At 52.7% G+C, this 24737-nt stretch overlaps 1 protein-coding gene across 1 annotated transcript; it reads left to right on the top strand.

Moving 5' to 3' along the window:
- Positions 1 to 513: 513 nt before the first annotated feature.
- Positions 514 to 1449, top strand: LOC142404087 (olfactory receptor 14J1-like). Its single transcript, XM_075490483.1, has one exon. The coding sequence runs from the start codon at positions 514 to 516 to the stop codon at positions 1447 to 1449; it is 936 nt and encodes a 311-aa protein (XP_075346598.1).
- Positions 1450 to 24737: the final 23288 nt, after the last annotated feature.

The following is a 24737-nucleotide window of genomic DNA, read 5'->3' as shown; positions in this document are numbered from 1 at the left end:
TCACTCTGCACTAACCCACAGGCAATCCCCTGGCCTCGCAGGGCTCCCTTTGCTCTCCCTGAGTGCAGCAGAAATGATGATGTTTTCTGAAATCCAAGAAAACCAGCTGAGATGGCAGAGAGCTGTGAAAAACCCTCTCTCTCTCAAACACTTTTGCGATTGTGGTTTCTTAGCAATAGCAGTGCAGATACTGACAAGCCCTTTTGCATTGGGAGCAGTTTTATCTGACAAATTCAACCACCAGGACTGCCCACACCATCCCCTTGAACCCACTGCTGCAGAGCAGAGCTGACTCCATGGCAGCCAGTGGGCAGAGGTCCTGCTCCTCCTGGCACACTCAGCCAGCACGACCCAGAGCTCCATCCACAGAGCTGAATGAAGGTCTCATAGAACTGGAAAAATGGTGGGGAGTGCATAGTATGAGAAATGGCTTTGATTTCCCTCAGAGAAGTCTCCCCTAACTTGTCACTGTCCTTTCCTCCTTTTTCTGTGCTCCACACCCAGAGGCAGCAGATGTCCAACATCAGCTCCATCACCCAGTTCCTCCTCCTGGCATTTGCAGACACACGGGAGCTGCAGCTCTTGCACTTCTGGCTCTTCCTGGGCATCTACCTGGCTGCCCTCCTGAGCAACGGCCTCATCATCACCGCCGTAGCTTGTGACCACCACCTCCACAGCCCCATGTACTTCTTCCTCCTCAACCTCTCTGTTCTTGACATGGGCTCCATCTCCATTACTGTCCCCAAATCCATGGCCAACTCGCTGTGGGACACCAAGGCCATCTCCTATGCAGGATGTGCTGCTCAAGTCTTTTTCTTCCTTTTCTTGATCACAGCAGGATATTCTCTCCTCACAGTAATGGCATACGATCGCTGTCTGGCCATCTGCAAACCCCTGCACTACGGGACCCTCCTGGGCAGCAGAGCTTGTGTCCACATGGCAGCAGCTGCCTGGGGCAGTGGGTTTCTCAATGCTGTGCTGCACACGGCCAATACGTTTTCCATGCCCCTTTGCCAAGGCAATGGGCTGGACCAGTTCTTCTGTGAAATCCCCCAGATCCTCAAGCTCTCCTGCTCACACTCCTACCTCAGGGAAGTTAGGCTTCTTGTGGTTACTGCCTATTTAGCATTTGGGTGTTTTGTTTTCATTGTGCTGTCCTATGTGTGGATCTTCAGGGCCATGCTGAGCATCCCCTCTGAGCAGGGACAGCACAAAGCCTTTTCCACCTGCATCCCTCACCTGATCGTGGTCTCCCTGTTTATCAGCACTGCCATGGTTGCCTGCCTGAAGCCCCCCTCCATCTCCTCCCCATCCCTGGATCTGGTGGTGGCTGTTCTGTACTCAGTGGTTCCTCCAGCAGTGAACCCCCTCATCTACAGCATGAGGAACCAGGAGCTCACAGATGCACTGAAGAAGCTCATTCAATCCATAGTCTTTCAGCAGCAATAAGCTCTTCACATGTCACTTCACAAGTGACTTCCAATATATCCGGAAAACCTCCCCTGTTTTGAGCATTTTATCTGTGATGATCAAGTTTGCCCAGCAATGTCTGGATCCCTTCCACGTCTCCAGAGGCATGAACCCAGTCTGTCTGACCCAGAGGTCTTTGCACATGTGTATGGCACGATGGTATAGCTGCCCTCCCATGTCACATCTCTGTAATAAAAGGAGGTTTTCTCAGTGCCACTGTCTGCAGGTTGGGCTCTTCTTCCAAAGCTGAGGTCAGGAACAGGGTGAAGAAATTGCCCCCATGCTGCTGTGCTTGGTTTCTCCATGTGCTAAGGGGAGGAGGGCATGGGGTGATGAATTAGGGAAGGAGGCCTGGACTGAGCTTTCACTTGTGGGTGCCGGTGCCCCTGGAGATGGTGATGATCAGCAGGGATCTTCCTGGGACTGTCTCCCCGTGGCTGCCATGCACCACAGCCTGCTGGCTCTGCAGAGCAGCACCACCAGCTTGGGGCCCTGCAGGGAGCATGGGAAGGGGCAGAAGCATGTGATCAGGCCAGCACAGACACAGTCCCCTGGGGAAAGGCTCTCTAGAGGCATGGATGATCCCTGCAGAAGAGCAAAGGCACAACTCTCTAGTTCCAGGGGTAACTGATGACACAGAGAAACTTATTTCTGCATGCAGCAGCTTGGGACAGGCTGCTCTGTCACTGGGGCAGCAGGAGCAGCCAGAGGAGTCCCAGGGCAGGAGCCTTGTGCTGGGGAGAGGGCCTGGCACATAGGGGCTGCCAGCAGTTGGCAACAGGGATCTCTTGGGGACAGGACCAGGGTACACAGGGAGACACTGGCCTCTGTCTCCTCGTGCTCCAGCCCTGGGGCTGATGGGGAGGCTGACCCTCCTCTGCCCCCCAAGAGCTGCTGTGCCCTTCAGAGGGGCTGGGGCTGTGCTGTGGGTGGTCAGAGCTCTGTAGCACCCTGCAGTGGGCACTGCCATGGGGCCAGCCCAGCCTGGAGTGTTGTATTGCGCAATTAGGAAGAGGGGTTGGGCTTGGTTAGAACGTGCCCAGCAGAGGAAAACGCCAGTGTAGAGCTAAGCTGTGTGAGTGTGCAGGGTGGGGGCACACAGCAGGGTTCTCACAGTACAGGAGCAGGTGTCATGGTGAAGGAAGCATCAAAGGTGCAGAAGAGAGGAGCCCAATCTTTGCCATGTTCCCTGGGGGACCCAGGAACCCAGGGGAAGCTGTCCCAGAATGACTGTCCCAGGCTGGTCCCACACCCCGGCCATTTCCACCTCTGGCTATGCACTCCAGTCCTGAGCAGTGACCTTTGCTGCATGGTCACGTCTGGCCTCCTCTGGGGCTCAGGGATACCCAACTCCACTGCCATTATCAACAAAAAGGAAGCTACTTTCACTCTGACACTCATCACACACTACGTCCCATTGCTTTTGCCACAGCTGGGCTGCCAGCCAAGCCCGTTCTCAGACAGCTCCAGCTAGGTGAGGTGCTCACAGCCCTCCTTCAACAAATTTTGAAAATCTCCATTGATTGAGAGGTCACCAACTGGCCTGGGTCCTTGCTCCAGTGTTTAGCTCTGAGGGATTTCCATAATCCCAGCACTCTCAGCCTCTCTTTGTGGGCAAAGAAGAGTTGACTTGCGGAAGATCAGTTTAATTTATTGCCAATTAAAATAGATTTAGAAGGTGAGAAACTATGACAAAAATATTAAAGACCATTCCCCAACCCCCACTGCCCTTTTTCCCAGGCTCAAGTTCCTCCATTCCCAATTCTTCTACACATCCAAACCTGGAGAGGAGCAGAGAGGATTGGGAATGGGGGGTTATGGTCAGTACCTAACATTTCTGCCGCTCCTTCCTCCTTAATTTTTTCTCTGCTCCAGCAGGGGTCCTCTCCACAGGATCCCACAGTATTTGCAGTCAAGGGAAATATTGTCATGGATGGAGACTCCACACCTTCTCTGGGAAACATCTTCCAGTGTATGACTACCCTAAGAGGCAAAAAGTGCTTTCTTGTGTTCAGATGGAATTTCATGAGTGTATGGCTGTGTCCATCACCCCTTGTCTTGCCACTGGGAACTACTGAGAAGAGCTTGGCTCCCTTGTCTTCTGTGCCCCTTCCCATCAGTCCCCCACAGGGACTTTCTCAGCAGCAGCTTGTCCTTCTTGGAGATCGGCTTTACCTCCGTCACAGGTCCCACAGTGCTGCAGAGTCACCTGGGACAGCAAACCCCTCTCCTGCCAGGGCTGCACAGCCCAGGCCTGTTTCTCTCTGGCCCTGGGGACTGCAGCTTTTGCCCTCGTTGTGGGAACCTCGTTCATCATTATCTTGCCACCTGCCATCCACTCCAGCACTCCTCTCCTGGGAAGCAAAGCCTTTTCACACAAGGGGTCCCAGGCTCTTGGTACCAGAATCCCATGTGACAAGTGTGCCCTTGGCCCTGGTGCCCCAGCTGAGGGGCTGCAGCCCAAATGTGCACCAAAGCCCACAGCCTGGGGCACAGACAAGAGGAGCTGGAGCCCTGTGTGCCATCAGAAAGCTGTAACCTCAGTGGAGTAAGAGCTGAGATGAGGAAGGACAGCTTCCACGGCTTTTGTGGTGGATGGAGATACAGCATATTTAGGCGAGAGCAACAGGGAAGACGATGAGGGGGGATGTCCTGTGTGATGAATGGGCTACTCCAATATGTGGAGCTCCTCTATGGGACATGCAACAGGTTAGGTGGGAGCTTGTGTGTGTGGGTCAAAGGAAAGGCCAGAAAGGATGACACTGGGCTAGAAGTTAGTTGTGGATTGACCCCGGACAGCAAATAATCACCCACGGAGTTGCTTGCTCACTCCCCCTCTACACCCCCAGTGGGATGGGGGAGAGAATCAGCAGTGTAACAGCAGGAGAAGAGAGAGGAAAAGAAAACTCAAGAAAAACAAGTGATGCAAAGGAAGACAATTGCTCACCACCAACCGACTGATGTCCAGCCAATCCCCAAGCAGCAGCCCCCCTGCCAACCACCACCCTCTACCCCCACCCACTTTTATTGCTGAGCATGATGTCATATGGTCTGGAGTATCCCTTTCGTCACTTGGGGTCAGCTGTACTAACTGTGTCCCCTCACGACTTTTTGTGCACCCCCAGCCTACTCACTGGTGGAGCGGTGTGAGAACCAGAAAAGGCCTTGATGCTGTGTAAGCACTGCTCAGCAGGAACGAAAACATCCCTCTGTTATCAACACTGTTCTCATCACAAATCCAAAACACAGCCCCATACAAGCTACTATGAAGTAATTTAACTCTATCCCAGCCAAAACCAGTACACGTGGCCTTTGTCCTTCATCCATTCCCTGAAGTTCCTGACAGGACAGTCCTCCCACCTGTCATGTCTCCCCTGAATGGCTTCCCTAAGGCACAGGAATGTTCCTCCCCATTTAGAGTCATTGGCAAATGTGGTGAGAGTTGCCTCCTCCGGGTCATGGATACAGATGTTAAACTGCAAAGGGCCCAGAAAAGTCCCCTGTGCTGCCCCATAAGGCCCCAGTACGTCCCATTGGCCTCCAGGTAGGGTATGACCCCTTCACCGCTGCTCTCTCAGCCTCATCATCCAACTGGTCTTTCACCCATCTGTTTGTCTGCCCATCCAGACTGTAATGGCCTAACTTGGGTACAGGAATATTGAGGGAGACCATGCCAAAAGTCTTGCCTAAGTTGAGGTAAATGATGGCCGCCTTTCTCTCCTCACGCACAAATGCAGTTCCTTCATCATGAAGGCAATCAGGGTGGTGAGGCATGGTTTACCTTTGGTAAGTCCATGCTGATAGTTCTTGGACACATTCTTCTCATCTGGGTGCCCAGAAAATTCACCCAGGAAGACTCTCATTGATGGCACACGCCTCACCAACGTGACCTTGTACAGCCTGTGGTGCCTGCGGTTGCACTTTTGGCCTCTTTCAAAGATGGGTGCAACACTTGCTTGTCCTCACTCACAAGAGACCTCTACCAATCCCATGACATTTCAAAAGGGATATTCAAAAGAAATGTTGATCTTCCAGTGTAACTTCTTTACTGCTATTCTGCCTGTTATATATCTCTACGGTGTATTTAATTTCTCTAGTCTTTCATATATTTGACCATATAAATGGTGATATTTGATACAATGACCATTTCTAAAGTCATCTTTCCAGCAGACTGTCTAGACAAAGGCACTCTCCATTACACTCCAGTTTTCTCCTCCCCTTACTCTTTGTTCATTCACATTCCTGTCACCCATCCAGCTGCTGCTGTGACAGCAGGGAGTTAAAAGCTTACCCTGCCATTAAGTAGCCTATTTGTCTCTCTACCCAACTCCTTAACTGTCTATATTTCTACCTTTTTGTATCTACCTCCCTACAACATTTCTCAGAAGATTATCCCTTGTAGAAAGGCAACCTCAGTAGCGGCAGCTTGTTGTAAGCATATGGTTGCAGGGTGTGTTTTATTGTGAATGAGATTTTTTCATGCATTATTTTTCTTTGCTTGCCAATAGGAAAAACAATCTGTGCCTGTGTGCAGCCAGTTCTCTAAGGAAAGCAGGTGGGAGTTGGCACAAAGGAGCTGTACCATCCAGCTGCAGCACTCACTGGAGAAGTGTGATGTAAGGAAAAGACGCAGGTGGGCAATGAGAGAAATGGTGGGGTTGGGGAGGTGAGGTGGGAGGGTGTCCATACTGTGTCAGACCTCAAGGGACAGCTTCCCCTACCAGTCCAGATCTCCTTAGGAGAGACCCTGGATCAAGATCTACTGGAGAATGCTGCCATCACCTCTTCTCTAAACTGAAAAGTAATAAAATACAGTCTTGAAATTAAAACTTCATTTTTATTAGAAGCTCTTTGAAATCTTTCTCTATAAGTACATTAGGAAACAGCTCAAATTATATGTACAACTCTTGAAGACTTGAAGAAAATGACAGGAAGGCACATAGCTCATTAGGACTTGCTTTATTTTAATGAGCCCCATGGTGCATTTGGTGCTGAGTCCTGGAACCTCAGGTACTGAGAGGAGATTGCACAAATCCCCCAAAGAATCAACATCAGAAGCCAAACCCAAAGTACCTTGAAGCATTAATGAGCCCCACTGAGGGCCATTACTGACAAAGCCTCCCAAGGGACTCCTTAGAGCAGACAACTGGAGGCCATGATTACAGGCAGGCAAAGGCACTGTGCAGGCAGCTGAGATGCTGAGAAAACCCTGGCTTTGTTCTATGAAGCAGAAAGGCCAAGCTCTGACCCCCAGCCCCGGGGAAGGCAGATCCTGTCCTTCACACAGTGCTCAGGGCTCTTCCTGGGGCAGTGGGATGTGGGGTGTGTGGTGCTGAGGGAAGGACAACGCTATGACAGTTCCCAGCCCTGCTGGGGGTGTGCAAGGAGCCAGTGAGGCCCCAGTGCCTCAGGACAACGTCTCTCCTCATAGGCCTTGGTAGCATGGATGACTGCCATAGTTCAGAGGAAAAGCCTTGGTGAACTTCCAGCCTTGCCAGCGCTCTTTGCCATCTCCACCATAGGTTGTCCTACGCTGTCCCACAGCTGCTTCTTTTGCCCTGCAGGCTGGAGACACCCATCTCGCTTCCTCACTTTGCTCTCAGCCCGACATTTCCATACATTCACTGAAATCTGTCCACCCTCACACTCTCTTCCGTGAAACACAAAGAGATGGACTGATCTCATACTCCTTCTGGAGGACTTCATGTACCACAGCACTACCCTTTGAGTGACATTTCTTCCTCCTCATGCCCAATCTCCACCTTCCAAGCTGCACTGTGTGGCAGTGTTTCTCTCTCCTGCTGTTTTCTACCTCAAGGAGAGCTCCACCATCTGGGAAACAACCCTTCAAGCAGGCATCCCAACCCATCAGCCTTCTGCTGGCCTTTCACCTGACCACACACAAGTAACCTCACCATCATCTCCCAAGGCTGCTAGCCTTTCAGCTTCTCGGATAGACACGACCAAGCTGCGTGCCTGCTGCTGTCCCAGCATGTACGCAGGCAGGAGAGAAAGGACAACCAAAATGTAAGCCCCCTTCCTGGAGCGAGCCTGGGTCCTTCGGCAGAGGGGATCTCCCAGTCAATGTGCCAACCAGGTGCCTTCTGCTGGCCTGTCAGAGACCCTGGCAGATGTGAGCTTAAAAGCACATACCCCTGCCATGAGTCAAGGGCTGAGCTATCAGCTGTTTCAGCAAGAAGTGACCTCACAGTCCCTTTCCCAGGCACATTCCTGCTGTTGGCCTATCACCTCCAGAGGCAGAAGTGACCTCACAGCCCCCTTCACAGCCATTGGCTTCCTACTGGATTATGAGTTCCTGAGGCATAATTGACCACATGATACCGTACCCAACCATCACCCTCCTTGTGGCCCAGTACCTGAGCAGATAAAAGTAAGCTTCTTTCATCACATTTATCTCATAGATTTCCTACCAACGGTTTGAGTGGAGAAATGTTTGTCAGAGGAACTGCTCTATTTATCTTGGTGCTATTATATCTCTACTTCTACCTCTCAGTTTTTCCTTCTTCCTCTGTCTGTTCTGTCTTCAGAAAGCTCTCCAAGGAAAAGATCCATTGAATCATAGAATAACTCAGGTTGGAAGAGACCCCTGAACATCATCCTGTCCAGCTGTCCTGCTCAAGGCAGTGGTAACCAGATGAGGTCGCTCAACGGCCCTGCCCAGTTTGGCATCATCCACAAAGGAGCTGGAAAGGCACTCCGTCACATTGTACAGGCAGTTAATGGAGACATTCAGCAGTGTTGGCCCAAGTGCTTGCACTGAGGGATTCCACTGGTAAGTGGCTGCCAGGAGGACTCTACCACTGGTGACATTTGGGCTTGATCCACCAGCCAACTTCCCACCCACTACATCATCCATTCCTTCAGCCCAGATATCACCAATCTGGCTGTAAAGAGGCTATGGCAGACCATGACAAAACCCTTCCTAGGGTTCAGGTACAAAACATCCCCTTCTTTCCCCAACCCATACAGCTTCTGCAGTCCCTTTCTTTCCTATGAGTGCCTGGAAGTGGCTGCAGGAGTATTTGTCTATCACCTTCCCAGGGACCAAGGTGAGGTTGACCAGCCTGTAATTCTTCCAATCCTCCTTCTTGCCCTTCTGGAAGAAAGGTGTGGTTCTGCCTTTTGCAAGGACCCCAGAACATCTCTGATTGTTCTGACACATTTGAGGGCACAATCCAGAAAGGGTGATGTGAGCAGACAGGAGCATTTACAATGAGCCGTTCCAAGGCACGTGAGATGAATCTCACTGGGACAGTGGGGTTGGTTCCTGGAGTCACACACAGAAATGGCAGGGCCCTGTGTGGTGTCCACATCTCAGCTGGCCTCATGCACTCCTCATGCACACAAGGGTGTTCAGAGGCACGAGTCCTTCCCTTACACACGCGGAGGCAGTGCACTGCAGCAGGCATGGTGACTCTCTGGCCTCCTGTTGCCTCTCCCGGAGGCTGGGAGGCACCTCAGCCCTGCGGTGTATCGCCCTGCTCTGCACCTCTCTGAGATGCCCCATGGTTTGAGGAATGGACACAGGGACCTCGGTTGACAGAAGCACATCCCAGTGCTGCATTCAGGTGGTTGGTTTCCCAGGGGACGTTACTCTCAAAGGGAAGTGACCTCGAGGCACTGTCTGTCCCACTGGCCTTCATGGCACCTCTAGGAATGGCTGATGGCATTTGTGCTCACTCGGGTTCACCTCCCCACACGCACACGATGTGCATGCTTAAGTCTCCTCTGAACAATGCAAACATGGACTTCTGACCTAGACATTCAGTGTCCCTCTGTGGATGGACAAACAACCTCTCCGGGCTGGGGTGAGAGGCCAGTGCTGGGAATGACGGTTGCAAGGGGCTGGTCTGTGAGGATTGTCCTGGGGCACCTTGCCCAGGGTGTCCAGCAAACAAGGTCACAGACCAGCCCCTGCTCTGCTGGTCCTTCAAGTGTGTCCCTGGAGGCCTGGCTGTGCAAGGGACACTGCTGCGTGCCCCCACCCTGCACACTCACACACTTTAGCTGTTCACAGGTGTTTTCCTCAACAGGGCACTTTCTTGAGCTTCTTCTTTACAGCAACTTTGAAAGAAACCTAAGCCTTCAGGCACTGTACTCAGGATATCACCTTTCTTTATGGAAACGCTGTTAGGGAGGCCAGCTCTGTCACAGAAGTGCCCATTGCCTGTCCATGCCTGCAGTCACAGGACTGCCACACAGCACGGCTGTGACCAAGCTGCCAGAGTGCTCAGGCCTTACACCAACACAAGGGACCAGAAAGAGAACGTGGAATTGGAAAGAGAAGAGCCCCGAAAGAGCAAGCGCTGGTGCTCCTGGCAGTGCTGCCATGCCGGGACTCTTGTCCCCTCCAACTCTGCACACAGGAACTCTCCCTGCAGCTCCAAATGGCCTTGGAGGAAGGATCTCAAGAAAAAGAAAATCACTGAAGGGCCCTTTATTTTGTATAAACACACAGAAAGCACAGCTCCTCATTTACACAGCCACTCATCAGAAAAGAGAAGCAGACAGTGAAATAGAAAGGGGATGACAACATTCTCACAGGTAAAAAACCACCAAAAACAACAAAAAAACCCCCAGAAGACAGGCTGGGCCTGTAATGAGTTACATTATAACTGCTATGCAGAGGAAGACTTTTGCTTTAGAAAAACCAAGCAGTTATCAGTTTCCACGCTGCATCATTGAGCTCCTGGTTCCTCATGCTGTAGATGAGCGGATTCACTGCTGGAGGAACCATGGAGTACAGACCAGCCACCACCAGATCCAGGGATGGGGAGGAGATGGACAGGGGCCTCAGGTAGGCAACCATGCCGGTACTGACAAACAGGGAGACCACAGCCAGGTGAGGGAGGCACGTGGAAAAGGCTTTGTGCCGTCCCTGCTCAGAGGGGATCCTCAGCACAGCCCTGAAGATCTGCACATAGGACAGCACAATGAAAATAAAAGAGCCAAAGACTACTAAGAGACTAACCACAAGAAGCCCAACTTCCCTGAGGTAGGAGTGTGAGCAGGAGAGCTTGAGGATCTGGGGGATTTCACAGAAGAACTGGTCCAGGGCATTGCCCTTGCAGAGGGGGATTGTCAGTGTATTGGCCGTGTGCAGCACAGCATTGAGAAACCCACTGCCCCAGGCAGCTGCTGCCATGTGGACACAAGCTCTGCTGCCCAGGAAGGTCCCGTAGTGCAGGGGTTTGCAGATGGCAACGTAGCGGTCGTAGGCCATGATGGTGAGAAGACAATACTCTGCTGACATCAAAAAGACAAACAGAAAGATTTGGGCAGCACATCCTGCGTAGGAGATGGCCCTGGTGTCCCACAGGGAATTGGCCATGGATTTGGGGACAGTGGTGGAGATGGAGCCCAGGTCAAGAACAGAGAGGTTGAGGAGGAAGAAGTACATGGGGCTGTGGAGGCGGTGGTTGCAGGCTATGGCAGTGATGACGAGACCGTTGCCCAGGAGGGCAGCCAGGTAGATGCCCAGGAAGAGCCAGAAGTGCAAGAGCTGCAGCTCCGGTGTGTCCGCAAAGGCCAGGAGGAGGAACTGGGTGATGGAGCTGCCGTTGGACATTTAGTGCCTCTGGGCATGGGGCATTGTCATAGGAGAGAAAGACAGTGACAAGTTAGGGGAGATGTGTCTGACCAAAATCAAAGCCATTTCCCATAGACCCTCCCCGTGCTACACACAGACACCCTTTCCTTTTTCTAGGACACCTTCCTTCAGCTCTGTGCTTGCAGCCCTCCTTGGTGCTGGCCATGTGTGTGATGAAGAGCAGGGCATCTGCTCTTCCGGGGCTCTTGTCCACGGGCATCTGTCCACGGGCTCTTGGTAAGTCAGCCCCACTCTGCAGAAGTGGGTAGGAGCAGGGACCAGTCCTGGTGTTCAAATTTGTCCTGTGAAACCACTGTTAACGCAGAATGGCCTGCCAGCATCTGCACTCCCAGTGCTGAGGAACAGGAATGGTAAAGGCAGTTTAAGAGTTCTAGGGTTTTTACAGCTCCCCCCCACCTCCCCTGGCGAGTATTCTTGGATGTCAGAAACCCTCAGCATTTCTGCTGCCTCAGGGAGAACACAGCGAGTTCTGCGAGGCAAGAGGGTTGCCTATGGGTTAGTGCAGAGTGAGGGTAGCTGGTCTGTCCCACTGTCTAGTTCCCAGTTTCTCTGGGCTTGCAGGTTTCCGAGGCGGAGGGTGATCACACAACCATGTTACCCTTGACATCCACCAGACTCTACTGAGAACAGACGGATCCACCACAGACCACTAAATGTCTCACCCTTTCTCAAGGTCTCAGCACCCCACTTGAGCCAATACACACAGGGCTCATTTCACAAACCCAACAGCATTTTCTCTGTTGTAGCATGTCTGCGCTTCTACGTGGGGCTTTCGGATAACACCAAGATGCTATAGGACAGGTCTGCATCCTGGAGGGAAGCTCACAGCTGGGAATGACACCCCAACAAGATACTCAATTGTCCTAATCATGGCATTTGAGTAAGGGAGGTTCAGCTCATCCCCTAGATGCACTGACTGCATTGCCCACAGCCCCACAGCTTAGAGGAAAGCTGGGACACTTCTTCCCACAGACACACCTGCATGAAAGGACACACAAGATCAGTGTGTGATTCTGCCGCTGAAACTCCACCTCCCCAGACAGCCTGACAGCAAGAACAAGATAGCAATAGCAATAACAGAGACAAGTGGCGAAACAAGGAAAAATGCAGTGAGCTTAGAGAGGCAAAGGGAGAGGCAGCCGGGCACTCAGGACAGCGTTACCCTCACCCAGCTGTGCACAACACCTCCCAGACACCAACATTGCCAGGCAGCTGCTCTCAGCCCTGTGCTCTGCAGAGGGACATGGACACGTGGCTGGAGAGCTGCAGCACGGCTCTGCTGGAGCTCTGGCTGCAGAGGAGATGGTTCACACCTCAGACCCCACAGCCCTGAGGGCAGAGGCTTTGCTGGGTGGGACAGGAGGTGAGGGGGCTTGCTCGGGGGAAGGGGTCTGCATTGGAGGGGATCATAGGGAGATTTCTGAATTCTCCCTCCCACAACATGTCTGGTTTTCGTTTCTTCCCATTCCCTGATCATATCTCTGCTGCCTGGAGATTTTCCTCCTGGGAGGTGTTTCCCTGTCCCATGCCTTTCCCTGTCAGTGCTCACAGACCCCATCCCAACCTCTGTGCACTCCCCCTGGCCCTACAGAAACCTGCCTGTTTGCAGGGCACTGGCTGCATGCATGGTCCTGTTTGCAGGTAGGAAAAAGGACAGGTCAGACTAAGCCTCATGGGTCCAGCAGAGGTAATGCTGGTGCTGTCCATAGGCAGAGTGGCTGAATGCACTCTAGGAGATGCCTGGCAGACCTACTGATCCCACAAAGTTACGGTTCAGGACTCTTAGTGACTTGTCAAAATTCAAACTCCTTTATCATTTATCCCCTCCCATTCCTCAAGAGTAGGAAATTGAAAACAGACTGAGGAAAATTCCTTGTCTTTATAGTAATTGGTGTCTTCACCTTCTCCTTGAGATCTTGTATTGGAAATATCCTAGGGGTGATCTGGAGCTCTGAGCAGCCCTGACCCACACAGCACCCTCTCAACAGCAGAAGGACCCTGCCTTGCTGGGGGTCCCTCCTTCCACCCACAGCTTCTCCCCACAGCACCCTGGGGAGCTCCGCGGGCAGGCTGAGTGCTGACCGTGGCAGGCAGCAGAGTCCCTACCCAGCACACAGCACCCTGGGGCACAGGGACCCTGCTCGGAAGGACAGCCCTGGGCACCCCTGCCTGCACACCCAGCATCACACCCCTGCAGCCATCCTTGGGAGGAGGCAGCCATCATGCCATGTCCCTCTGATGGTTCAGTAAGGACTCCCAGCTCTGGAGCATGTCCTCCTCCTCTACACCAGAGAATCTCTGAGAGTTGTGCTTACAGATCCCTTAGGCTGTGGGATGTGCCAGCTTTAGGAGATCCCTCCCGGAACCACAGCTGCATTGCCCTGCAGCCACAGACTTACCACGTAGAGGGCTGTGAAGATTTCTCCTCCAGTGAGCTCTCAGCATCCTCCCACTCCAGACTGCCTTTAACCTCTCTCTGCCTCGCTCCTCTCCCCTCGCTGCCTGCAGGCAGTGCCCTCAGCCCTGCTGCCCTTTGCAGAGGAGCTGCTCCTGGGCAGAGCTATCTCTCTGCAGCGCTGCCCGCTTGCCAGGAGCTCCCTCCATGCCAGCAGCCCAGCCCAGCTCAGCAGCAGAGGACCAGCCCAAGGCAGCACTTTCTCTGCCCCCTCTGGGCTCCCTCCAGGTGTCCCTGGGGCTGCAGGGGAACCTGCTGGGAAACAGGCTGAAGGCAGCACTCATGTTCCCTCCCTCAGCTGGGGAGAGACACTTCTTTCCAGCTGTGTCATTTCACTTCCCAGAATCAGATTTAGATCCTGTCATCACTTTCCCTTGTCCCATCATTAGACAGGACACCCAGAGAGTGACTGGTAGGGATCTCCTGTACCCCTGCTGAGGGAAGGGATTCAGCAGAGTCCACAGAGGCATCTCATCCTGGGTCTGTAGTCCTGGTGCTGGAAGGGGACTCAGCTCACTCCCATGCAGACCACAAACCCACAGGAGGTGGGATTCCTGTTGCCTCCCTTCAGGTGTGCACAAAATGGGCACCTGCATGTGAGCTCCTTGTCTCAGCTCCCATGGTAAGAATGGAGATGGAGACCAGGAGTGAGGTGTTCAGACACCAACACCTGGTGACATTTGGGGTTCAGGAGGTGGTCCAAGATATACTCAGATGACTGCAAGCTCTAATGAAGCAGTTCATAGAGACAGGGCAGCATCTGGGGACATCTCCTTGGAGGCTGATGGGAAATTAAATTTGCCAGGTTGAATGACAGCAGATGCCCAAATTTAGGACCACTATATTCCTTCCGTACAGGGCTGCCTATAGAGGTATTCAGCTGATCAAATGGAGTCATGCAGCATAGGGAGAGCTCTGTTTCTCTTTCTCTTCACCATCAACTGTATTTTCTACACATCCTTCAAGAATAATGGCAACTTTGTCAAGTGCATCCCTTGTACTCCAGTTGTCCAACCTAATTCAGGGCAGCTGAATCTAAATTTAATATCCAGTTACAGGCCTGTAGTGCTAAGTGAGATGCCAGGGCTCTGCAGCACAACTACATGCAGCTGACACGGACAGCACAGGTCCTATACAGGAACCCCATCCCCATTCAAACTAGCTGTGTGACAGGCATCACCCAGGGCATCTCAGACAGATTCAGTGCCTTTGGGCCAGTGACTGAATCGCACCACTGCACTGACGCAAGTTTGTTCCCTTCTCTTTCCAGTGCATGCAGGGCAGTGCATGAATACAAAGCACATCACGCCAAGGTCTCCAGTCATGTGCATTCCCTCTCAAACTCTCCTGGGTCTTCTCTCCCCCATTTTTTAACCACCCCTTCCATGTCACAATCATGGATCACGCCAGCGATTTTCACAGTGTGCCTGAATCACAGGATATCCAACGCCAAGGACATTTTCAACATCATCTCTCCCTTCCTGAGATCAGCTTCACCTCCACCGCAGGCCCTCAGGGCTGCAGACACAACAGACAGCAAACCCTTCTCCTGCTCAGATGCAACACCGAGCTCTGTTTCTCTCTGGCCTTGGGGAGAGCGGGCTTTGCTCTCTTTGTGGGCACCTCACTTCTTCTTCACACTGCCCTCTGCCATCCACTCCAGCATGTCTCTGCTCTGAAGCAAAGCCTTTGCACAGCTGAGGGCTTGGGGGCTTGGTAGCAGCTTTCCCTGCTGCAAGTCTGCTCTCAGCCCAAATGTGCCCCAGCTGAGGTGCTGCAGCCCAGACATGCACTGATGCCTTCAGCCTGGGGTACAGAGAGGAGGAGCTGGGGCTGTGTGTGCAACCTCTTCATTCCACTTGGAGGGAAGAACAGCTGAGCCTGTTGGGACAGCTCACATGGCTGGGCTGCTGTGATGGCTGGGTACAGGATGATCAGGAGGCCAGAAAGGTCAGGAGGGAAGTGTCCTCAGTGTGAAGGAGCTGCTTAGGTGTGTGGAGCTCCTCTATGGGATGAACATGTTGGGTGAGCCCTTGTGGGTGAGGGTCAGAGGAGAGGCTGGTAAGGGTGACGTTTTGGTGGGAGACAAAGAACCCATTGAAGTCCCCCTGTGGACTTTAATTACCCTGGCATTCACTGGGAGGGGACCACAACAGCACGCAAACAGTCCTGGAGCTTTCTGGAGGGGCTTGGTCAAGACACAGCTTGGGACACAGGTCTTTATAGCACAGCTGCCAGATTGGTCATCTGTGGTGATGCTCATCTGCATCTGTTCCTCTCAAAGAAGGAAGAACTGTACATGGACTTGAAAACCAGTGTCAGCCTTGGCTGTCATGACCATGGAATAGTGGGGTCTCACCTCACAAGGGGAAGGAGAATAGAAGAGTGCAGATGCCAGACCTCAGAGGAGCAGACTTTGGCCTGGTCTTGTGACTTTTAGTGGGGGAGCCCATGTGAGCAGCACAGATGGGCAGCAGAGCTCACTACAGCTGTGGTCTGACAAAAAGATGAAATGAAGATAATGTGTGGCTGAATTTGCTAAAGTTAGGTGCAGATAGGTGTGAGGTAGTCTTGGCTTTTGTCTTCACCAGCAAGGTCACCCAGTTCCATGTACCGAAGAGGCAGAACCCCAGGCAAATCCAGCAGTGGATGGAGGTCAAGTCAGGGGTTTCCTAGGTAAGCTCAACCCTTCATAGTCCATTGGACCAGATGGGATGAATCCCAGGGTGTTGAGAGACCAGGCCCATGTCATAGCAGGGCTGCTCTGATACATTGTGGAAGGTCATCAGGAGAGAGAAGCAAAAAGCCAATCCTGCATACATCTTCTAAAAAGACCCAAGGACTGAGCAGGGGAGTTATAGGCTGCAGCGACAGAGGCCAGGAGCTGCGTGGCTGGGCAGCAGCTCTGTGGAAATGGCTCTGGTGGTCCTGGAGTTTCATGAGGCAAAACAGGAGCCAGCAGCGAAGGCGGCCAACAGCATCCTGGGCTGTGTGAGCAGGAGCACAGCCAGGAGGAGTGATTATCCCCCTCTGCTCAGCACCTTTTACACCACACCCTGCACAATGACAGTGAGACAATGGCAAACAGGAACCAGTTCACTGGAGGGCCACTAAGGTGGTAACCCTCCAATTATCCTTCAAGTGTTTCTGTGATTTCCCTAAGAATGTCAGTATCTACAACAACAAACACAACAGCAAAAGCATTAATCTGCCTCAATATAGGTATCTGCAGCAGAGCAATCTGCATCTGTGGTGGCCCCTCTGAGCAATTCCAATGGAATCAGTATTTGCAATAGACAGCGTGATACCCAGTCCACAAGTACATATCTGAAGTGGTTCAGATGAAGGGTGGTCTTGCAAAAGTCACCTTTGTGTCCCCAGGTGGCATGGACACTGCTGGTTTTCCTCTCCAGAGAGCGGCAGAGGCTGGATCCCCTTCTCAGGACAGATTCCTTGCCAGGAAGCCACAGGCATGGGGCTAGCTCACCTGGTTCTTACTGGCACTTCACTCAGCATCTGCTCTGATATATTTGGTGCATTTCTGTGACTACTCTTTCTGCACAGACAGTCGTAAAGAGACAGCCGTTTCATAAAAGGTAATGTACAAAAGGCCCTGTTGTGGCCAGGAAATCCCACCACGAGCTCTGGAGGCAGCAAGGAAGATTGTAAAAAGCATCTGGAAGATCCAAAATGCTCAAGGCCTCTTCTGAAGAGTGAGTGACCCGGAGCAGTAGTGCTTGGCCATGTGTAGGTGTGGGAGAGAGGGTTGGGGGATGTCAGTGAGAAACAAGGGGATGGCTGGTGGCTTTAGCAAATGCTCAAAACCATGTGTGAAACCAGCAATGGAAAGCAGGGGATGTCTGTGGGTGGAGGTTGAGGAAGAGGATAGCCCTGAGAATGCAACAGGAAGGAAGGTCCCTCCTGTGCCAATCAGCGATGATAAAGATGTTTCCATCTTGTGTGCATGCCTCAGCCTGACAGATGGGGAATGCCCACTGCTGGGGGTGGCTGTGCTCAGTCATCCACATGAGCTCACCGTGCTGACCAGCACCCTTGGATGCAACTTCTCCAGTCCCACGGACTGGTAAGGCTGTAGTTTGCTCAAGTAACCCCTGGCTTGATCCCCATCCAGCCCTGGTTGTTCTCCTCCAGAGTACTGCTTCAGAGCCCAAAGGCCTGGGAGAAATTGCTGGTATAACTGAGGCAAAGAGGACATAGAGTATCTCAAATCTGTCTACACCTACTCTTAGTAAATTCAGCAGTGATCCCACAGTCTCTCTCTTTCTTCTTTAACTGTTCCTGATGTAGTAACAGCTCTTCTTGGTTCTGTTGCATTCACTTTCCAGTTGCAATTAGTTTTTTATAAGGATCATTGCTGTGCTTGAAGGATGCTGTCTTTGAAGACAAGATGTATCCAGGCACATTGGGAAAATGATTGGTCTGTTCCTTGACTGTATCATCAAGGAACTGAGTAAAGACCCCAGTGTGATGTGCTTCATGTACACACAACGCCTGCAGCTGTTGGGTAGAGGAGGGACAGACCTTGCCTCTCTGATGGCATTTGATGACCGATGCCCCTGACTGATGGCAACAGTCAATGGCATACAGGCAGCAAATTGCAATCCTTGCAATGCCTTCTGGGGTGTCTGTTACACGTCTGCTCTGAATGGGAATTGCTTTCCTGTAAGTCCTCTGCTGTTCCTGCAAGCCCTGGCATCTCCCGTAGCTCTGTGGGCCTGGATTTGAACATTAAATTGAGTAGCTGCCCTAAATTCTGTTAGGCAACGTGGGGATGACCATGAGAAACCTGCCAGTGGAGTCAGTGGAGATCTGGTAAATACAGCAGAAGGAGAAGAAAGAGGCTGAGCTCTCCCTATGCCACATGACTCCAACTGTTCAGATGAATACCTCTAGAAGGTGCCCTGAGCATAACAAGTTCAGCTGCCCATAACTTGGCACCCTTTCAGATGGCCAAAGGAAATTCTCAACAGCCTCCAAGAGGATGCCCCCAGATGCTGCCCTGTCTCTACAAAGTGCTCCACTTCAGTTTACAGTTCCCTGCACATGTCTTCGACTACTTCTGGCACCTCAAGTGTCAGCAGACATTTGCATCGCATGCCTAGCATCCATCTGCACTGATGACCATGGGAGCTGAGACAAGGAGCTCATATGCAGGTGCCTATTTTGTGCATAGTTGGACTGAGGCGAGGAAATCCCACTTCCACCTCCTGGGGGTTTGTGGCAGGCATGGGAGGGAGTTGAGTCCCCTTCCAGCCCCAGGACTACACACCCAGGATGAGATGCTCCATTGACTCACCTGAATCACTTCCCTCAGAACAGGTAAAGGAGATCCCTTCCATTTCACTGTGCAGGTGTCCTGTGTAATGATGGAACAAGGAAAGGTGATACTCATGCCCAAATATTTTCCTCATCGTAGAAAATACAGTGCTGGGAAGAAGTGTCTCCCCGCCCTGCTGAGGGAGGGAACATGAGTGCTGCCTTCAGCCTGTTTCCCAGCAGGTTCCCCTGCAGCCCCAGGGACACCTGGAGGGAGCCCAGAGGGGGCAGAGAAAGTGCTGCCTTGGGCTGGTCCTCTGCTGCTGAGCTGGGCTGGGCTCCTGGCATGGAGGGAGCTCCTGGCAAGCGGGCAGCGCTGCAGAGAGACAGCTCTGCCCAGGAGCAGCTCCTCTGCAAAGGGCAGCAGGGCTGAGGGCACTGCCTGCAGGTGCAGAGGGGAGAGGAGCAAAGCAGAGAGAGGTTAAAGGCAGTCTGGAGTGGGAGGATGCGGAGAGCTCATTCGAAGATAATTCTTCACAGACAGTAAGTCTGTGGCTGCAGGGCATTGCATCTGCAGATCCTGGAGGGATCTCCTAAAGCTGTCACATCCCACAGCCTATGAGGTATGTAACGTCAACTGTCGGAGAATCTGTGGTGTAGAGGAGGAGGAAGACATGCTCCAGAGAAGGGTTTTCCTGCTGCACCATCAGAGGGACAGGGCATGATGGCTGCCTTCTCTCAGGGATGGCTGCAGGGGTCTGAAGGTGGGTGTGCAGGCAGGGGTGCCCAGGGCTGTCCTTCAGATCAGGGTCCGTGCACCACAGGGGGTTGAGTGCTGGGCAGGGACTCTGCTTCCTGCCAGGGTCAACACTCAGCCTGCCTGGGGAGCTCCCCAGGGTGCTGTGGGGAGAAGCTGTGCGTGGAAGTAGTGACCCCCAGCAGGGCAGGGTCTTTCTGCTGTTGAGAGGGTGCTGCATGGGTCAGGGCTGCCCACAGCTGCACATCACCCCCAGGACATTTAGAAAGCGATGTCTCAAGGAGAAGATCAAGACAAGGATTACTATAAAGATAAGGAGCTTTCCTGAGTCTGTCTTTTCAGTTTCCTATTCCAGGGAGATGGGGGGAAGGGGTGGGGTGGGGGGGGAAGAGAAAAGGACAAAAGGAAAAGGAGCTCTCAAGTTTTATTAAGTCACTGAGACTCCTGAGCTGTAACTTTGAGTGATCAGTAGGTCTGCCAGAAGCCTCGTAACATGCCTTCAGCCGCTCCTCTGCCTATGGAGAGCACCAGCATCACCTCTGCTGGACCCATCAGGGTGTTTCTTCCCTGCCCTTTTCCACCTGCAAACAGGACCATGCATGCAGCCAGTGCCCTGCAAACAGGCAGGTTTCTGTAGGGCCAGGCTGAGTGCACAGATGTTGGGATGGGGTCTGTGAGTGCTGACAGGGAAAGACATGGGACAGGGAAACACCTCCCAGGAGGAAAATCTCCAGGCAGCAGAGATATGATCAGGGAATGAGAGGAAACGAAACCAGAAATGTTGTGGGAGGGAGAATTCAAAAATCTCCCTATGATGCCCTCCAATGCAGACCCCTTCCCCTGAGCAAGCCCCCTCGCCTCCTGTCCCAGCCAGCAAAGCCTCTGCCCTCAGGGCTGTGGGGTCCAAGGCGTGAACCACCTCCTCTGCAGCCAGAGCTCCAGCAGAGCCGTGCTGCAGCTCTCCAGCCACGAGTCCATGTCCCTCTGCAGAGCACAGGTCTGAGAGCAACTGCCCAGTAATGTGAGTGTCTGGGAAGTGTTGTGCACAGCTGGGTGAGGGTAAACGCTGTCCTGAGTGCCCAGCTACCTCTCCACTTGCCTCTCTCAGCTAGACCATCACTGCATTTCTCCTTGTTTCTCCACCAGTCTGTGTTATTGTGATTGTTATCTTGTTCTTGCTGTCAGGCTCTCTGGGGATGGGAGCCGCAGCAGCCGAGTCAGGCACTGCCACTGCTCTTGTGATTCCTCCCATGCAGGTGTGTCCACGGGAATGAAGTGTCCAAGCTCTCCTCTAAGCTGTGGGGCTGTGGGCAATGCACTCTGTGTCATTCCCCAGCGAATGAGCTGACTCTCCCTTACTGAGATAGCATCATTAGGACCCTTGGGTATCTCCTTGGGGTGTCCTTCCAAGCACTGAGCTGCCCTCCAGGATGCAAATCTGTCCTATAGCATCTTGGCGTTACCTGAATGCCCCATGGAGAAGCACAGAGATGCTATGTCGGAGGAAATTCTGCTGGGTTGGTGAAACGAACCCTGTGTGTCCTTGGCTACAAGTGGGGTGCTGAGACCTTGAGAAAGGGTGAGACACTTAGTGCTCGGCAATGGATTTCTCTGCTCTCAGCAGTGCCTGGTGTCTTTTCAGGTTAACGTGTGAGTGTGATTACCCTCTGTCTCAGAAAGGGACAAGCAGAGGGCAGCTGGAAACAAGACAGAGGGACAGAGCAGCTCCCCTCACTCTGCACTAACCCACAGGCAATCCTCTGGCCTCGCAGGGCTCCCTTTGCTCTCCCTGAGTGCAGCAGAAATGATGAGGGTTTCTGAAATCCAAGAAAATCTCCAGCTGAGATGGGAGAGAGCTGTGAAAAACTGTCTCTCTGATACACTTTTATGATTGTGGGGTTTTTTAGCAATGGCAGTGCAGATACTGACAAGCCCTTTTGCATTAGCAGCAGTTCTATCTGACAAATTCAACCACCAGGACTGCCCACACCATTCCCATGAACCCACTGCTGCAGAGCAGAGCTGACTCCATGGCAGCCAGTGGGCAGAGGCCCTGCTCCTCCTGGCACACTCAGCCAGCACCACCCAGAGCTCCAGCAACAGAGCTGAATGAAGGTCTCATAGAACTGGAGAAGGGGCAGGGAGTGCGTAGTATGGAAATGGCTTTGGTTTCCCTCAGAGAAGTCTCCCCTAACTTGTCACTGTCCTTTCCTCCTTGTTCAGTACTCCACACCCAGAGGTAGCAGATGTCCAACAGCAGCTCCATCACCGAGTTCCTTCTCCTGGCATTTGCGGACATGCGGGAGCTGCAGCTCTTGCACTTCTGGCTCTTCCTGGGCATCTACCTGGCTGCCCTCCTGGGCAACGGCCTCATCATCACAGTCATAGCTTGCGACCACTGCCTCCACACCCCCATGTACTTCTTCCTCCTCAACCTCTCTGTTCTTGACCTTGGAGCCATTTCCACCACTGTCCCCAAATCCATGGCCAATTTTCTGTGGGACACCAGGGCCATCTCCTATGCAGGATGTGCTGCCCAGGTCTTTTTCTTCATCTTCTTGATATCAGCAGAGTTTTATCTGCTCACCATCATGGCCTATGACTGCTACATTGCCATCTGCAAACCCCTGCACTACGGGACCCTCCTGGGCAGCAGAGCTTGTGTCCACATGGCAGCAGCTGCCTGGGGCAGGGGGTTTCTCTATGCTGTGCTGCACACGGCCAATACATTTTCCATACCCCTCTGCCAAGGCAATGCCCTGGACCAGTTCTTCTGTGAAATCCCCCAGATCCTCAAGCTCTCCTGCTCACGTTCCTACCTCAGGGAAGTTGGGCTTATTGCCACCAATTTTGTCCTTGTTCTTGGGTGTTTTGTTTTCATTGTGCTGTCCTATGTGCAGATCTTCAGGGCTGTGCTGAGGATCCCCTCTGAGCAGGGACGGCACAAACCTTTTCCACGTGCCTCCCTCACCTGGCTGTGGTCTCCCTGTTTATTAGTACTACCATGGTTGCCTACCTGAAGCACCCCGCCATCTCTTACCCATCTCTGGACCTGGTGGTGGCAGTTCTGTACTCGGTGGTTCCTCCAGCAGTGAACCCCCTCATCTACAGCATGAGGAACCAGGAGCTCAAAGAAGCAGTGAACAAACTGATTCAATGTTTCCACCTTCAGCAGCAATAAGCTGCCCATCCCTCCTCAGTGGTTAATTTCATTTTTTTCCCATGATGATCATGGTCATACAGGCATAGTTGTATGCATCTGACATCTTCAGAAGCGTGGCCTGGCTGTGCCTACATTTGGGAAATGTGTCATCAGGGTGTCAGAGCTGACTTCCTGAGGAGCATTTCTGTAATAAATGGTGTGTCCCCATGGCAGCTCCTGAAGGCTGGGCTCTTCTTCCTGCTGATGTCAGGACTAGGCTCCAGGAACTGAACTCACCATGGCCTGTTGCTGATCTTGGTTCTCAGTGGGCTCACAGGGAGGAGGTACTGGGAGACATTTTGGGGAATGAGGGCTGGACTCACCTCTCAGCTGTGGGTGCCAAATGGCACTGGAGATGGTGAACAGGCTCCAAATTGCCTGCCCAGGGCTCTGCCACATGCAGCAGATCTGAATGGTAGCTGCCTATCTTTCTGGAGGGGGAACTGGAGTCCACAGGACAGAAGAGGGCATCTACAAGGAAATGATGAGCCTGGGGGTGGCCATCCCAAAGGAAGGGACCATCCAAGGTGGAGTCACCCCAAGGCAAAGCACTATATTTAAGTATCCACAAGCAAACAAGGGCTCTGCCATGCCAGGGGAGGACGTGGGGACCCAGCAAGATCAGAAAAAGAGACAGGAGGGTGATACACATCTCCTTCAGTAATAGCCCAAAAGTGTTCAATGTGTATGCTGGAAAACATCCTGAGCCACAAGAAATGCTCTGAGCTCCTTCCACAGCTTTAGAGCCCTGGCAAGGAGCTCAGTGGCACTGCTGCCCACCCAGCTGCATCCGCTTCCCTCCCTGACCAGCACAGCCAGTGTGGAGTCACTCCATGGTCCCACAGCCCACTTGCTCTGCAGAGCATCACTGCCAGCTTGGGGCCCTGTGAGGAGCCTAGAGAAGGGGCTGGGAGCACCAGGCCAGCTCAGAGGAGGGATGGGGAGAGATCAGACAGGAGCTCACCAGGGCTAGAAATTGCCTTGCAGAGAAGAATGCTGGTGTTCAGCTACTACTTTAGGAGTCAAGAGGGAAATGCCAGTGAAACACCTCAAAGCACACAAGGGGTGTTCTTCTATGAAGGAGACACGGACGACAGCCCAGCTGAAGTGCCTCTACACCAATGCACGCAGCATGGGCAACAAGGAGGAGGAGTTGGAAGCCATTGTACATCAGGAAAACTATGATATGGTTGCCATCACGGAAACGTGGTGGGAGGACTCGCACAACTGGAGTGTGGCGATGGATTGCTATAAACTCTTCAGGAGGGACAGGGGAGGCAGGAGAGGTGGTGGGGTAGCCCTATATGTCAGGGAGGGTCTGGATAGTTTAGAGCTTGATGATGGTGATGATAGGGTGGAGTGTCTATGGGTAAGAATCAGGGGAAAGACCAACAAGGCAGATATTGTGGTGGGAGTCTGTTACAGACCCCCCAACCAGGATGAGGAGACTGACGAACTATTCTATAAGCAGCTGGGAGAAGCCTCACAATCGCCAGCCCTTGTTCTTGTGGGGGACTTCAACCTGCTGGATGTCTGCTGGAAATACAATACAGCAGAGAGGAAACAGTCCAGGAGGTTCCTGGAGCGTGTGGCAGATAACTTCCTGACACAGCTGGTGAGTGAGCCAACGAGGGAAGGTGCCCCGCTGGACCTCTTGTTCACCAACAGAGAAGGACTTGTGAGCCATGTGATGGCTGGAGGCTGTCTTGGGCAGAGTGATCATGAAATGATAGAGTTTTTGATACGTGGAGAAGCGGCGAGGGGGGTCAGCAAAACTGCCACCTTAGACTTCCGGAGGGCGGACTTCGGCCCGTTTAGGAGACTGGTCGAGAGAGTCCCCTGGGAGGCAGCCCTTATGGGCAAAGAGGTCCAGGAAGGCTGGACATTCTTTAAGGAGGAAGTCCTAAAGGCACAAGAGCGGGCTGTCCCCAGGTGCCGAAAGACG

This window comes from Mycteria americana, unplaced genomic scaffold (assembly GCF_035582795.1).
Source record: "Mycteria americana isolate JAX WOST 10 ecotype Jacksonville Zoo and Gardens unplaced genomic scaffold, USCA_MyAme_1.0 Scaffold_68, whole genome shotgun sequence".
Taxonomy (NCBI): domain Eukaryota; kingdom Metazoa; phylum Chordata; class Aves; order Ciconiiformes; family Ciconiidae; genus Mycteria; species Mycteria americana.
This window is presented reverse-complemented; position numbering and strand designations above follow the sequence as displayed.